This window comes from Manduca sexta, chromosome 27, assembly GCF_014839805.1.
Source record: "Manduca sexta isolate Smith_Timp_Sample1 chromosome 27, JHU_Msex_v1.0, whole genome shotgun sequence".
Classification (NCBI taxonomy): Eukaryota; Metazoa; Arthropoda; class Insecta; order Lepidoptera; family Sphingidae; genus Manduca; species Manduca sexta.
The window spans coordinates 15,301,570-15,318,786 of NC_051141.1; the positions used below are offsets into that span (position 1 = coordinate 15,301,570).

General features: G+C 34.4%; 1 protein-coding gene across 1 annotated transcript in view; it reads left to right on the forward strand.

Annotated features, from left to right (window-relative positions):
• Positions 1-1,530: 1,530 nt before the first annotated feature.
• Positions 1,531-17,217, forward strand: part of LOC119190834 (ras-related and estrogen-regulated growth inhibitor-like) — a 37,209-nt gene continuing 21,522 nt past the window's right edge. The window contains exon 1 of the mRNA XM_037443876.1: positions 1,531-1,700. Coding sequence (XP_037299773.1) covers positions 1,613-1,700 — 88 coding nt within the window. The 5' untranslated portion in view covers positions 1,531-1,612. The remainder of the gene's footprint in view (positions 1,701-17,217) is intronic.

Sequence of the window (17,217 nt, forward strand, 5' to 3'; positions counted from 1 at the left end):
CTTTTTAAATATTTGGGATAAGTCTTAATATTGATTAATAATAAAAACATTTCGCCAAAACTCGATAAACTTACGCAAAAAGTTATTCAACTCGATAGTCGAATTCAGAATATGCCGGCCGCAACCAATATACACTGCCGCAGGACCCAGTTAGTTAGTGAATTTCACGAACAAAAGTTGCAACGTCAACGATTTTGAATGCAGCATGGACGTCTACGTAACTGCGCACCTAATAAATAAAAATAGACGATTCGCGTCTAAACCATTATACCTACTGCAGCGGTCTATCTTTCATATTTTCTATTATGTAAATGTAAAATGCTAATCAAAAACTATCAATCTGGCAACGCGAGTCGTTTACTAAACTATAACATAAATACGAACCCAAATAGAAAGTCCATAAAAATTATGGCCACCCAATACATCAACGAAACGTCACACATCAAACCTAGTATCAATAGCCGGTTAACAACTGCTGTAAATAATGAAACCTTTATTAATTCGGTAAACGGCGTCCATTACAGCATGTGTAGCTTTCATTTGTTTAGCTGCACTGACGCGCTGAGTGGCTACGAATTAATCGCCTGCATACATTTAAAAAAGTGATTTACGAGCGCTTTTAAGGTAGCAAGGTCAGCGTTTATCGCTATGGTGAAAAAATACACGCGTTTCCTTTCGTCGAGTAGAATAATATCACGGAGCTGTCGCTAATACCTCCTCTAAACTACTTCCGGCAGTGTTTTGCTCGCTGTAGGAAAAGTCCACGTTGCGGTCTCATTTTCGCCAGATTGTCGCTCTCGTTGAAGGACTTATTTAATATACGCTAGTTGTGATAAGTACTACATAGAAATATAATTTAATTTATAAAATGCGACAAATCTTGTGAAGGTGTCTGTGAAATGGAAAGCATTGGATAAAATTACAAAAGCAATATTTTGTTCAATAATGAGAGCATATTAAACCGAATACAATAATAACCGAATCAAATAATATATAATTTTTAAGATTTATTACTCGTTGACGGCTGACAATAATTATGAATGTACGAAAATATTGTTTTTAGATTTTGACAGATCCTTTTTAACAAAATTTTTGAAGAAAACTGTTCATGATTATATAAATTAATAAAGCATAGAATTGATTGAATAAAATTTTAACTCGTGCCGTACATAAATTAATTTCGATCTGAAAAGCGTCTTCAACTTAAAGTGTAATTAACCTTTGATACATCGCACAAATGTTGTTCATTGCCAATTATAATTTTCCTTCTTGATTGCTCTAATCGCTAGCGTCCTAACGTCAGCCAGGGGAAAGCGACAGGCGACACTTATGCCCAATCAAGCTGGGCGCGAAGCTCTGATTTGCATCCACGTGGACTAATACGTTGTCGTATGTGTGGTGCCGTCACCGGAAAGATGCGACGTAAACACGACTATTTGCAACACTGATCTTGGCCAGATCTTGACCCATTAACACCGGCACCGATGTCAGAGCTGTCGCTTGATGTATTTTTAGCGGGCGCGCGGGCGCGGGGGTTTTGTTTCATGTTTACGTCGGTCGTGGCGCAACCAGCATTCGGTCGACGCGCGTGGCGGGACGATGAACGGTCAAAATGAGTGCTAGAGGGATTAGGCGGAAGAAGTCTTCGCTGACGGAAGTGAAAGTGGCGGTGATCGGTGCGCCTTCAGTTGGCAAAAGCGGTATGTGTATGTGTTCAGTGTTGCATTCGTGTCTTGTATCTAGAAAACTATCTTCAAGAATTTCCTTATATTTAAAAATCTTTGACACGTTTTGGCTATGAGTGCGGTGTGTTTGTTGTCTACCCTCTGCTCTATTAGATATGTATAAATCTGTTTTTGAACGTTATTTCACACGTTTAATTTTATGTTGTGCTATAAAATTAATTATGTTCCGTTCGTGTTCTATAAAAAAATCTTTCTATAAACTACGTAAGTTTTACACGCATAACTTTAAATAATATAAATAAACATACCTACGCACCATAGTGACATTACATTTAGATTTGAGTAACACCTTTACCAAAATAAAGTCGATGAGGTACAAGCGTTGTCTCAAGGCTTCGAATATTTTCAGATCGTAAACGACTGACGCCAATAAAGCGAATTCGATATGCAATAAAATCGCAAATTTATTATCAATCATAATAATGTATGCGGTTGGTCCGGATTTGTATTTACCTTTAGAATTTCATTGCGTTTTGATGTGCACCGCGCAGACGGACGCATGGAACATTGCGAAAGCCATACTTTGAGTGTATACAAATACTTCAATAGTTTAAAGAATTCTCTTTTATAAGTCGATAAAATTTTATGAAACTCAAACCTATTATTCAAATCATCACTGGTATCACTCTATAAAACTTATATATTTGGGTAACCGTTACGAAATTTCAAGTTTCCGCTAAACTACAAAGTAATGTTCCCTGTAGTTGTTATTTTTGGTTGAATAACAACTACGGTGGAAATAAGGGGTAAGATCGAGAACTAAAATTAATCTATGTTAGATTAACTTAGCTCGCATAGGTGAAACACTTTTTTCATATTTGTGTGCAGACTGCAAACTATGCAAGCTATGTATGTGGTATTTTGTGAGTTATACTAAACTAACTTACTTTAGGTCTTGGTCTTTAACCGGCGTAACATTTGATGATAGTAAAATTACCCCTTAGTCACTCTTTCTAATACCAATTTCCCAATTGAAACAGTATTAGAGCAAGAGGGCATTAATATCGTTGGTATCTTTCAAATTCTATATCACATAAAGGAATCTAATTTAAACATTTATGTTGTTTATATTTATACGACATATTGATTGTTGGCAGGCTAATTGGGTTAACTCATTTACCGACATTTCTTTTCGAAAATTTTTAACTGTATTTAAAAAGAAACGGAGAAAAATGTGTTGATTTCAAATATGTGTAAAACTTCTTGTCGCTTAAGTCAATTAGCCTGCTCTCCGTCGATATGATTTTTGATTGGTTTAATTTTATTTAATTACCGCATCTGTCAAGCTAAACATATTTTTAAATTTTATATTCTTTTAGTTACATGCGCAAAGCATTTAGAAACGTTGGACTTTGTATCTACATACATACATACATACATACATACATACATACATACATACATAACATCACGCATTTTATCCCCGAAGGGGTATGCAGAGGCGCAACTAGGGCACCCACTTTTCGCCAAGTATGTTCCGTCTCATGATGTGATAGGGGGCGAGCCTATCGCCATATCGGGCACAAATTCCAGACTCCGGGCTGATACTAAGCAGAAAAAACCAAATATCACTTTGCCCGACCCGGGATTCGAACCCAGGACCTCAGAGCGCTATTGTACCGGACGTGCAATACAACTACGCCACCGAGACAGGCAGGGCTTTGTATCTTTTAGGTTCAATTGATTTTAATTTCTAAAGTATAAATTATGTTAATATATAATTTATTCTAATAATTGTTCAAGACGTTTATACGCATATTTTTGTTACGATTTTGTTTTAATTGGATGTCCCTAAGTTTTTGCTGTTTAAATCGTAGTTAATGATGTTAAAGCTCCCGTGTTTTAGGTATTAAATTATATTTACGTTCGCAGTACTTATCACAAACGTTTAAATTGTTTTTCTTTTTCATATGTCGAAACAGGTAGAAATACATCGTAAAAATTTGTATATCGGGATTATGTAGTTGTATAAAAATGTTTTGGCGAAATTTAAACTATATTAACTCCCTTACGGTTAATTTAGCGTCTTTGTCTGTAGGTATGATTTATTTAAACTGTCATAAAATATTAAACCCAACATACAACAAACAAATACATACACACATATATTGCGCCGTCTAAATGAAGCTTAACAGATCTTGAAAGGTTTTCTGATATTATTGACGTTTATCAATTATTTTAAATTCTTATCAAGAGATATAGTAATGCTAAGATATTATCTGAGAAAGCAATGCTGGTTGAGTGTAAACTGCGCTTCTGGAATTATCGGAGTGATGTTTACGTGGGTGTGCAATTTGATATCGATCAGGACACCAAACCAGTGAACAGCTTAGCAAAGGGTTACACTATTTGAATTTTGTTATACACATTAAATTAATAAAATTTTCTATAATAAATTCATGAGCGTATTTTCACGTAAATTTTTTCAAACGTCCTTAAACCTTTTACTGATTATTTTTTTACTTTTTTAGCAGAATATGGCATGCTTGCAAATTAAATCGAGAGTAAAATGAATGTCTGAAGAAAATATATTGTATTAAATTTGTTTTGACGTATCATAAATACGACTTTTTTCCGCTTACGTGATAAATAAATTATTTTATTTTATATTATTTGATGAATATGATAAAGCATTTCTAAGGTCAAAAATGACCACAGGATGTCTTCGTCTAGACAGCATCCTGTAATAGTTTCGTTACATACTTGGTATAAAAGTTAATTAAGAAGCAACATACAGTACATTTTCTAAGATTATGTTTTGTGTTGTAAGTGCAAAGTATTAGGATCAAGAATGCAATGCTAAAAAGTTTTTTGTGGCCCACCGTAGATTGTTTACTCGTAGTACACGTGATCCTAGTGTTTTGAATTTCACGCTGTATACTGTGAAGTTTTGATTTCAAAATCTTATCTTAGGATGACGTACGGAGTGCAATATCATTTAGGACTTTAAGATTCTGGGTGGTGTGGGTTAAGTTTTATGAAAAATAAGTCTGCTCAAACTACCATATGTATAATTTTGCAATAAAAGGGCGATTTAAAATATAGACTTACAAATATGTCTAAGGAAATAAGTACTCATCCGCATATTAAGTCGCAGCGTCTTCTTACAAGAATAGCAATACATAAGATCCAGAAGTTTCTTTTACCCAATGTTTATTATCATACTTCACGCATGAATTGTTCTTGTTAATTTATAACGAGTGTAAATAGTAATTTTCCATTACGATTTAAAGATTTAGAAATTGAAATTACTGACGTTTGGAGAACCGTATTATTTTTTTTTCTGTGATATAGGCCGGTAAACCAGCCAACAGGCTAATTGGTAACAGTGATATGAGAGGAAAAATTATGAACATGTAGTCGCATTAAAGAAAAAAATTAGGATTACACCGCTTGCTTTGACCTCCGAATTCAATAGAATCACAATAAAAATATTATATTTGCATTGAAAGTACTTTTAGGTACATTGAATGTAGATGCTGAGATAGAATTAATTTTATACCTCATCGGTATACACGTGCCTTTAATAACCGAAGTTTGAACACGTAATACTAAGCTATAGCCTTGTAAAACTGCAGCGGCGCGCTGGAAGTGACTGCAACAGGTAGGAAATGATTTCTAATTAATCCATTACTGAGGCAGGATGTCACCGTAGGTACTCTTATAAATTAATTAAGCGACCCTGAAAGCTGTTCAAGGCTTCCCGGCAGTTAGTTAGTTCACTTAGTGGTCTATTGCAGAGATATAATGAATCTGTAGCGTGGCACTCACGTCTCGCTATTCGAGCGTCCATTTCACGCCGGTCTTTTTTAGGGCTTCAACTATTGTTGGTACTAATTATCATTCATCATCATCATTTCAACCACGAATGTCCATTGCTGGACATAGGCCTCCCCCATTGAGTGCCATAGAGACCGGTTCTGGACCGCCCTCATCCATCGGACTCCGGCGATCCTCACCAGCTCGTCGGAGTCATTATTATTGCCATGTCCAAATTATTTTGTCGCATGCAATTAGTTCATTATCCCTGCTCTAGTGAAGATACTTATGTAGTGTAAGGCCAGGCCTTGTTTTGATTCCGAGGCCGGATATAAGCTCGGGTGTAGCGAGGATATGTTAATTGCACCTCTACCGTACCCTTCGTTGACGAACTTGTGAATTTGTATCTTTTCGAACATTGATCTAGTATTTTCAATATGAAAACCAGAAATAACAGCATGGAAAATTATTTGTAAAATGTATAAATGCGCGCGAATTTTAGCATAGTGCGCAATCTGTGATTTTTTTTTCATAAATTACCATGCTCCGTAGTGTAGAGGTTGTGTAGGTGTACATCGAAAGGGAGTTAGGGCACAATTTGTAAATCCAAAAGCTAAATATAAAACAGACTGCGCGGACGGCCATAACGATATTAACTGCAGGAAGGCGTCATTGATACGATTATAGTCGACGTAATATCACTGCAGATACGGCTCTGAACTTCATTTCTTATTTTAGGAACAGAATTTAGGTGTAGTATTAATTTACACTATACATGAAACTAATAGAATTAAAACAGTGTTGTGGTTTGCACCACATCACAACATTATGCTGAGTATCACCTTTTACCCAAGACGATGATAGCGGTCACAGCCGCGATCAGCCATTTTTAATTTGTATTAATATCTGTTATTTAGGTACATTATCTTTGTTTATGTAGCGATTGTGACTAATAAATCGTTTTTCTTTCTTTCTAATATAAAGCAGAATACGTACTAATGTATAAAGCTGAAGCAATTACTTTTTTGTTATTGTTTGCATAGATTTAAGTATAAGCGGACGTCGTCGCGAGAAATATTTACTAAACACCAAAATTTTTGGTGTGGTGATCAGGTTAAGGTTTATGATTTGCTGATTACACCTAATGGGTGACACATTTCTGATATTTTTGTTAAGTAAGACTGCGTTTTTGATAAAGATTGTCACTTTAGAAATATATTTTTGCTTGCGCGATATTGCTGAGCGATTTTTATTTGGGGACTTTCTTTCGTAGTCCTTTCTGTAAACAGGTTACAACGTCTAAACATGCTACTTATTTTTCTGTTTATACTTCATACATAAAGCATAGATAAACTGCCGAAGACCGTGTGACCGTGTGCCGTATGTATGTACGTGTGTGATAGCTAATTCAGTTAGTGGTAGGTTAATATAGATATTGTATCCGTCTGGTAAACGACCACCGACGGTGCGCGTCAAACCGAGTTGCAACCAACCAGCGGTATAATTCCAGCAACTGTCAAAGGATGCCAACTAATTGGTCGACTACACGATTATTATTATATTGATTAGATTGAATTTACGTCGTATGAGAAAATAGATTTGGAAATAAATATTTTTTTCGACATGCACGGTGCAACGGTGACTCTTGAATATTTAGCCGTTTTCAATATGTATCTTATATACATAGACAGTTCCGTTAGATTGCTAGCAAACTAAGTTGACAAGTTAGTAGCGTTTGGTTTAGTTTGACCAAGTCATTGCAACTAGTTCAAGGGCGCGACTATGAACTTTACATCTTGCTTTGAATGTTTGGTTTGGCAGTTTAGCTTGGCAAGCATTAATTTCCTTACATCATTATCACTTGTTCGAAGGGTCTTTGATTATGTAATGCAGATGATATCCTCTAGTATAACTACTAATACCATACAAATAAAACCATTGCCTAAGTGGTGTAGTTGTAAAGTGTACGCGGTACGAGTACGACTTTCGCGCTGAGGTCTTGGGTGCGAATCCCGGGTAGGCACAAAAATAATTGTGACTTGATTTTCGCAGTCGATTCGCATCTTCAAGTCAGGAAGTTGGCGGTGTGATACCCGCGTGCTTCGGCAAGTACGTAAAGCCGTTGATCCTGCACCTGATCACTCCGGTCATGTCGGATTACCGTCTCACCGGACTATGAGAGTGAAGAAATACAGAGTGCATCTGTGCGTAACGCACACACTCGTGCATTATAATATCTCCTGCGTAGGTATCTGGCTAATCCCTTGAGATTGCTCGCCGTGGCCAAAACCCGGCTAGGACGGATTCATTCATCATTAAAAAAACTCGTGAAGGTGCTTTCAATTTTCGTTTCCAATCACAATAATTCCCCTACCTTGTTAAATGATAATGATATGCTTTTTTCAAGTATATGATTAAATAGAATTGGAAATTTTCTCTGGTTACGTTGTAATTTCCGGTTCAAGATTTCCTAACTGTATATGGCGTGGGCGTCAAACAGATCCACGTGTAGTTCGTTCACGACCTTTAGATTGCTTGCATCTAAAACAGCAATGAATACCTATAAAGCCAGTTGCAGACTAATGACTAAGCTAGGTTTAGCTTAGCTCGGATAGCTGATATATTGTTTCATACTTGTGTGCAAACAGCAAAGTACAACTAAGCTATGCACTATGTGTTTTTTTCTCAGCTAAGCAAGCTAAGGTAAACTAGCTTAGTTCATGGTCTGCAAACGGTATTTTGATACAAATTGCAACGCGAATGTGCTAACAAGCGAATGTTTTTATTTTGTCTGCGCTGTAACAAATAACAAAGTAATCAAAGTGTTGAATTTCGGGATATCCTCGTGCACACGCGTTGTTATTTTTTGTTTAAAGGTCATACGTTTCATTTTTATTCCCTTTTGTTATTTTGTTGAACTTTTATAAAATATTATTTTCATGTTTTGACTACACAGCGTGCATGTCACATGTCAAAATCTCCTATGAGCTCTTTTATTCTTGGACATACATACAGCTACCAGATTAAATAAAGTTCAGTAAAAATATATACACAATATATTTATTTAAGTGTAGGATAGAAATGTGAAGTACGGCCTGTTTATATTTTTTTCTATTTGAATTGTACTTAATACAAAACTTACACCTTGTAATATTATTTTAATTAAGTAAATATGTATGTAATTTCCTAAGAATTTCTTGTGCTTCCACTAACTAGATATTTAAGATGCCAAAATTAAGGATTTATTATAAAATAACCTAGGGATTATGTTTAAAGTTTCCTTGGCTCGATGTTACAAATAGTTACCTACAAATAATACATTATAGTCCCAAATATTTCGACAAATAAAAATGTTATCGTATAATCAGTCACAAAAGGAGCTTTACATCATCATAACTTTAAAACGCTTCTACACAATAACTGAAATAAAAAGAATTTTTTTTTATTATCCTATATAAAGTAAACTCTTTGAAGTTTATTTTAGTACAGAAAAAGCTATTGTTGATAAGGGCACAAAAATTTATATACGATGTGTAATTTTGGATTTGTTAAACTACTGTTACGCCTGCTGCCATCTAGTGCGCGATATGGAACAACGCCTACAACGCTCAAGAGCATTAGCTCCACTTAAAGCCTTTAGTCACCGAAACATGGAATATTTTCAAAACGTCTTTAGACTTTACGATTGAGCGCATAACAATACATTTTATTAGAAATTTTATACTCCTTTTATAAAGCTCAGTTATAAATTTTCTTTCAAGGCTTAAAAGCAATAAATAAGACAACAAAAATTCACTAAACGCTCAAAATAAACATAAATATTACATATTTTTTATTGTTTTGTGGGTGTTGTAGGTATTACAGGAAGAATAATGGTGCCGTCTTTTTAGCTCAATACCTATTCTGTCGATGCAGCATTGCTCAATGATATTTTTTCGTAAACATTTCATTAGCTCGGGTCGTTAAGCAATCACGCACTTGAACTGTTTTTGCCAGATGGAAAATGCCACAGTATTAAATTAAATACCTAAAATAGAAAATGGCGATAAATAAGATGTTTTAGTGCAATATTTAGTACCTATATTAATTCACAAAATGAGAAAAAGAACTGAAGAACTTATTATTATATTTTAAATTTTGAAGATAGTCTGGTTGGTTGTGGAACGGATTGCTAAGACGAATGTCCCCAGGTTCAAATCCCAAGAACACACAACTCTGACTTTTATAAAATTATGTCTGCAATCTTTGTAAGCTCCTGCTTGCTTTAACGGTGAAGGAAAACATCGTGAGGAAACTTGCATATCTGAGAAGTTCTCTTTAAGAAATTTGAGGGTGTGTGAAGTAAACCGATGTCTACTAGGCCAGCGTGGTGGAAAAGGCCTATTGCCTAAACTTTTATCCCATACCAAACATGGACAAATTATTGGAATTTATGTGATTTTTTAATCGTATTATCTCACAGAGAAAATATCTATGTTTATCCAAGCTTTTGAACACAAAATAAAACAAAAATAATTAAAAATTATCAGAACAAGATCATTTTTACCCATTCCTTCCATTTTGGAATATCGACTACAATTTTAAGAACTCTTTGCCGAGAGGCACTGCGACGAGGAACAGCTGGACTATGTGTTAAAAAATAAAATGAAAGCAAGCTCTGAAGTATTGTTTATCCTGTAGCGACTAACGCCATGTTACTGAAGTATTAATTGGGCACATTTTTCGAGTTGTGTTTTTTTTATTTTTAATCTACCTTTTTAGCGGTTTCACTTTATTCAGATATAAAAAAAACATGTTATTTAAAATAAATTTGTATTGCATTTCGGATGAAATGATTTGGATATTGACCGCTTTTCGCTTAAATATGAATACACAGTGAAAGTGTTAATAATCGTGTAATGTTTTATAATTGCGGCCGCCAAGAGTTTATTATTTATTGCACTCATGATTGTGTCTCGTCACCGCTAGAATTCATAACTTTAGTGTTGAATTATATTTTACGTGCCATTATGTTTTTGATTGCGCGTTTATTTATGAACATTGTGTGATATTTTTGTTATTTTTATTAATAGCATGTTCCATTTGATCGCTAGTAGCGAACTGTAAATATTTCGATAGTAAAACTATCAAAGGTTGAGAATATTCACGGTGTTATTTTGTGTGAGACAGTATGGTGCCCGGTTAACTTTTAGACAGGTCGGTTTTTTATAGGTACTTATTGAGAAATAAACGTGTTATCGATATGGAAAGACATCGGTATCGTTTTTGCTGGAATACGAGTACATCAAGTATCTATTAAAGAGCTATAAAGATTTTTTTTATACCTTCTTTCGAATATTGGTGTTCCTGCTTATTATGTTTATGGGCAAAAAGGAAAACTGAAGACAAAAACGCATTAAAAAAATGATATTTATTTCGAATACCACTTAAAAATTATAAAACTATATTTTACAACCCTAACATATTAAACCTTTTAAATGATGAGACACACTACTCAGTGGTAGGTAAGTGGCAACCCTGCTGACATGCGACGAGAGACGCCACTCGTAATTACTCCATTGGCTCCGACCCAGAGAGTCTTGGAGCCAGAAATTATTTGGGGGTCTTTTAACCTTCTTATTTCATGCGCCATGAGCAACATTGAGCAAGTTCAAATATAATGACATTGAGCCTTCAATTTTATAACGTTTACTATCAGGTTTTTAGGAAACGTTTCAGGTTGTTCATTATTATTGTATGAGTAAATGGATTCATTACGTTTATTCACTTTGTAGTTATGTATATAATTACATAATTTAATATAATAATGTTACTATATTATGACTAATCAATGATAAAAAATACTCCAAAGGTATATAAAATAAGTACTTGTAACTACAAATCATTTATGAATTTCGATGAGACTATAAGTATATTATAACTTATTACTCTCCGTTAAATGATCATACTCTGACCATGACCGCTGTACTGCGCCTTGGATAGCTGTGGGGCGAAGGACGGGAGTGAGACAGTCAGATTAAGCTATTTTTCGCCATTTACAATATTGCAGAGGGTGCCGCGGCGGCCAAAAATGGGACATGAAGGACTGCCTTAATAATTGCTGTTTTGAAGTAATTTTTAGCTTTATGGGAATTCAAGTTGTATAGACATCGCCTTTTACATCGACAACTGGAAAATTTGGAACCTTTTTTTAAACTCCTCGCCTTATTGCAGGATTTGGCGACTTTTAGGCTACAACGCATTATTGCAAACTTGGAAGATCATCCAATGCCCATAAAAAAAATAATTGAAAAAAATAATAACGTGGCTAATGTTGAAATATTTTTATTTTCTCCTTCGCGGATCATCATTTACACGGTTGAGGAACTTTGGTTTACTTCGTTCGATTTTTCGGAGAATTTAACCGCTATTCATCTGGCAACACTGTCATTCATTCTGCCGTCGACGTTCGCGGCGGCAACACGCATTCTTTGTACTGGGCTGTATGTGCCCTATGTACATGAGATTAAATATTTAAAGATGGGTCACGTTATATCTCATGATTTGAAATCCGTTATTATTAATGACCGAATATTTTCGAAAAAGAAAAGCAGACAGACAAAGCTTTGAATATAATACTGACGCAAATATTTCGTGTATATATTTATATAACTTATAAAAGAAATATACTTATGTTTTTATTTGAATAGAATTGATTGGTAATTAATTTAAGATCACGCAGTTCGGGGTGTGCGTTTTACTTAAGTATGTCTAAAATACAGCGCATTGAAGCGTTGATTGAAGAATGGGAGCAAATTTTACAAGTAGATATGCGGAAGATCATACCAAACATGCCGTGTCCTTGTCAAGCTGTGGTGTGGGCTTACGGAGGCCACACAAAAATTTATTATAGACGAATATTTAATCAGTATAAGAATCTTTTTATCATCAATTGTAGGTAGTTTTTGGCCAACATCGCATTTTTTTTAAATTGTGGTTTTTATTGATTGTAGTTATTTTAAATAAAAAAAAAAAAACAAATTTAAATAACATTTATTTTTAACTTAATTGAAATTTTAATAAAAGAAACGGCCAAACTCTCGTTCCTCTAATTGTTTTGTACAGTACATAAATAGATTTAAAATATTGTACACCAAATTCAACCAATACTTTAAGAACTATTCTGGCAGTATCAATATTATGTGTAACTGTGCTTTTTCTTTCTTTCTCCTCTCACTTCAGTTCCTACCCAAGGCGTAGCACACCGCCCGCGGTCGTACTATAATTTCCAATAATTTCTGTTTCGCTTCAGTGTGATAAATTCATTGTTCTATTTAATATTACTCTTTGATAAAACATTTTATATATCTACTAACAGTGGAAGGGCTAATAAACGTAAAAGAAAAAGAAACCACTGTGAAGCCTCGAGTGAAGCAAAAAAATATGACACAAGCCCTGGGCGAAAGCAATAAAAACTGCCGCCTGGCCCCGAGCGGAGCAAAACAAAAAGCTCCTCGAGTTTAACAGTTTCATAGGAAGATGCTAAAAAGGTCCACCAAGAAACTGCGCGGCGCCGTGCAATTGACCTCCCCTTCCCCCTTCCACAAGGGTTAATTAATTGCCTATAAAAATAGCGTAGTTTCCGGAACCAAATAACATCGGCTGCAACGAATACGAAAAAGCGAAATGAAAAGCATAAATACAAACAGTAAAATTATTGAATGCTAATTAATTTCTAAATTCTAATGTCCCGGTAAAATTATTTGGTAAATGTGTTCAAATAGAATTTAATTAAGACTAACATATGTAAAATGTTGTATTACTATGCATTTACGAAGCAAAAGCGGATGTTAAAGAACGTGTTCTCAAACGAATATCGAATAAACTGTCCTTATTTGAAAATAGAATAGTTTCGCAAGGCGGCCGTTGTAAACGCGTGTAATACGCAATGGATATGGATGAGTATGGATTCTCATATTATGTCAAAATATATGCGTCGATTTCGACATCTCCTGTTTTGATGAAGATGCGCGCATATGTACGCCCAAACCGCATTTACTCGGATCGTTTCTGTATTGAATTCAAATCAATATTAGAAAAAATATTCTAACGGTTTTTTTTTTTGCTTTAGTTGGTATTTATATTATAATGGGTAAACTAGAGAGTAGTCACACAAGGTCTCAACATAGTTATTGAAATAGGTAATATACATCTTGCCAATGTTGCAGGCTTATGGTTTCGTTTAAAAGTGTTAGTCGACTTTGAATTTGAACCGAGGAACTTCTAACCCACAGCTTGGACTAGTGGCAGGCAAATATAAATATGCTGCTACTAGGTTTGGGAGATAAATGACAATGCTACGCGTAAACCGTCATCATTTACAAATTTTACGAAAGAATTGCGAAAAGACTTACCTTTGCACTTATTCATCATATTTTTCTTTCAGTATCGAGGTAGGGGCACTTGTAGCGTTTTCATTAACCGCTGACTGTCGTTTGAATACAAGCTGGAGTCGTGTGCTTACCAGCGTTTTACTCCGAGATTTCAATCTTCATTCACCATATTAGTTAGTTTATACAGTAATTCTAAATACACACGTCGCTTAAGGTTCTTCAGTAAGCAGTTTGCATTAAAACTCAACTAATGAATGCCGCCTCTATCATGTATTTAAATTCTATGATTTTTTAAAAATAATGCGTAGTTGTTTTTTTTAGAATAAACACAGTATAGCTCGTGAACTAATTTGGAATGCGCTCAATAATTTTTATTAAGTAACACATACTAAATCTGTGTATTTAACGTTGTTTTTTGAAATGTCTATATTATAGAATTAAAGGAATGATTCGCTTTTAAGAAAAATTGCATAAAAAGTATTGTAATAACCGGGCAACGGATCTCTATGCCCTTGGTACTGCAGATTGATGGGCAGTGGTGATTACTTATCATCAGGTAAACTGGATTCTCGTTGGTCTCTATATTATAAAAAATACTACAAAACTTCCAAATAAATGTCAATGTCTATTTCTGCCGCCAAGCTACTGCTTCCACATATAGTGCTTGTGTATAGTTACTTTTATGTTCCGGTTTGAAGGTCATTGTAGCCAGTGTAACTACTGGACATAGACTTAACATCTCATGTCTCAGGATGGCTAGTGTAGTGGAATACCAAACAATACTTTGTAAGGCAGGGTGTTGGATGGTGTTTCTACTGTTTATAGCCGGTCGTATCGCTTATTATAAGGCGAACGGAAGCTCGTCTCGTCATTCAAAGCAATAAAAAAAACTTTTTTTTTTTTTATTTAGACATAATTATTACGAAAAATAAAATGCCTACAGTTTTATACAAGAAATAGTTTAAAAGTTAAAAAATAAACAGGAAAGGGCTGTAGATTTTCATAACGAAATAAATAAACACATACTACACGAATTATTACAACAGAAAACCTTTGACAACTAGAACACTGAAGTCCTATAGAAATGAATGTACCAACAGAACCGATAGTTGGATAGAAACAGCTACGCATGAATGAAAATTACATTTTTCTTTTTATGATCTCGACCATATTGCCGTATGTCAAAAATAACTCAGCACGGATTTTATTCTGTCAGATTAGTCGTTATACTAATTTTACGCCACTAATTTGAAATATTTTAACACGAAATTCACACCATGGTTTATTTTTAGATCTTTTATTTAGGGTTCATTTCAAAACATTTGAGTAAACGCGGTTTGTCACCTACATGTATAGCTCAACCAAATACAAAAATCACACTCTGAATTATACTCGCAAATACAATATGTTAATAAAATAAATTCTATGTACATTACCTTTTCAACACGATAACAGTAAAATAAAATTTACTTGATACTTTTCAAACAGGCCCTTAGTTAATATTAGCATCTTGAGATAGTCGCAAATACAACAGCTCCAACAATATCTTAAGGTCGAACCAAAGTCACAGTACGTATCGGATTTTGTCAGTTCAAGCTTTGTTTATTAAATAGATACTTACGTTAATTACCTACCGTCTACTTTCAATACCTTTAAGTGGCTCCAATACCCTTGAACATTGAGGGCGATGTACTATAACGGTCAATAGATGGCGGTAAACGTAGCTGCACCGTATTGTACGTTTAATTCCTTGGTTGTCGAAATACTAGGTATATCAATTGTCAATATTCTTCTTGGAAATATTATGTACGTATGTAGGAAACTTTTGCATCGTATCAAGGAAAGGTTTATTAAATACCTACTTAAAGTACTTATTATAATAGCAACGGTGAGTTTCATTTATTAATACGGCACTTTATTTCTTTTATTTGTCACTAGCTGATCTGACAGACGTTGTCCCGTCTTTATATATGAATTTCCGCGCATCTGTCAATCGCTGACAGTTATTTCAAACAATTGACATTTATATAAAATTAATATTTTCGTTAAGTTTTCTTAAATTTTCTAATATTCCGCACATATTTTTGATTTTTTCTTTCATAAAACCTTCTTCGGACACTACAAACATAACAAAAAAAAATTGTGAAATCGGTCCAGCCGTTCACGCGTGATGGCGTGATCAAGGGATATAGGGATTAATTTTTATATATATAGATATTTGACAGTTTTAAGCATTTAGTACATTGAAAATAATAACTGATTAATACTATACTTTGTTGAGTACACGTGAATAAAATCTATTTTAATATAGAAGGTATTTCTTGGCATTCTATCGTTTGTACTTTTGCATCTTGAACTGCACCGATAAAGTAAAGTAGGCCAAATGAAATCGATTCTGTTACCAAGTGTATAGTTTGAAATGGATGTTATTCAATACATCATTGCATATTATGTATATTACTAGCTTTTGCTCGCGGCTTTGCCCGCGTGAAGGAGTTTTCCGGTATAAAAGTCCCGCTTTTGCATTGTAAAAAAGTATACGGTTTAATTATATTTATGGCTTACTATTTTGGCTATAGTGGCTTTCACATAAAAGGTAGATATATGCTGTCGTGGACTTTTATTTAGAACTATTTAAGACAAATAGTCCTACGGTATATCATCTTTGTCTAACTCCAACGGTTTAGGCAACGTCTGCCAAAATAGCATTTTTTTCCGACTTCCTTGATATGTATCGTTATACTATGACCAAATTACACAAAACCATTATAAATTATAGCTTATGTGTTATTTTGATGTATAACATTACTGTAAAGTTTCATCCAAATTCGTTCAGTACTTTTTTCGTGAAAGAAGAACAAACACATACATCCATCCTCACAAACTTTCGCATTTATATTAGTAGGATGTAAATGTCGGATAACTTACGTAACTATTTATCTAAAATCGCTGGCTAGTGTACAATATCAATTTTTGTTGAAAGCAATAGTGTAATGTACTGGAAAAATATGAAAAGAATTCCTATTGTCGCGCCGAGCTTACATCTTCGTAAGGTCAGCGACGTGGAAATACCTGTTGATCTACTCTATAAAATTCGTAAATATTCCGACGGCAGACAGTTCTTATAAAACATTTCTAAATCGGATGCTTGTGTAAGTGTAGTTAGGCACAAAACTAACTAAAAATATACAAAAATTTCAAATCGCATTAAAAATATTGTGACCGTATAAATTAAGTTTTCAACTCATTCAGCTACTTCTGTGGCTAACTACATAGTTCATAAGGAAACAGATCCATTCTGTAATACAAAAAAAAAATCTGTATCGACGATTGAATTGCTA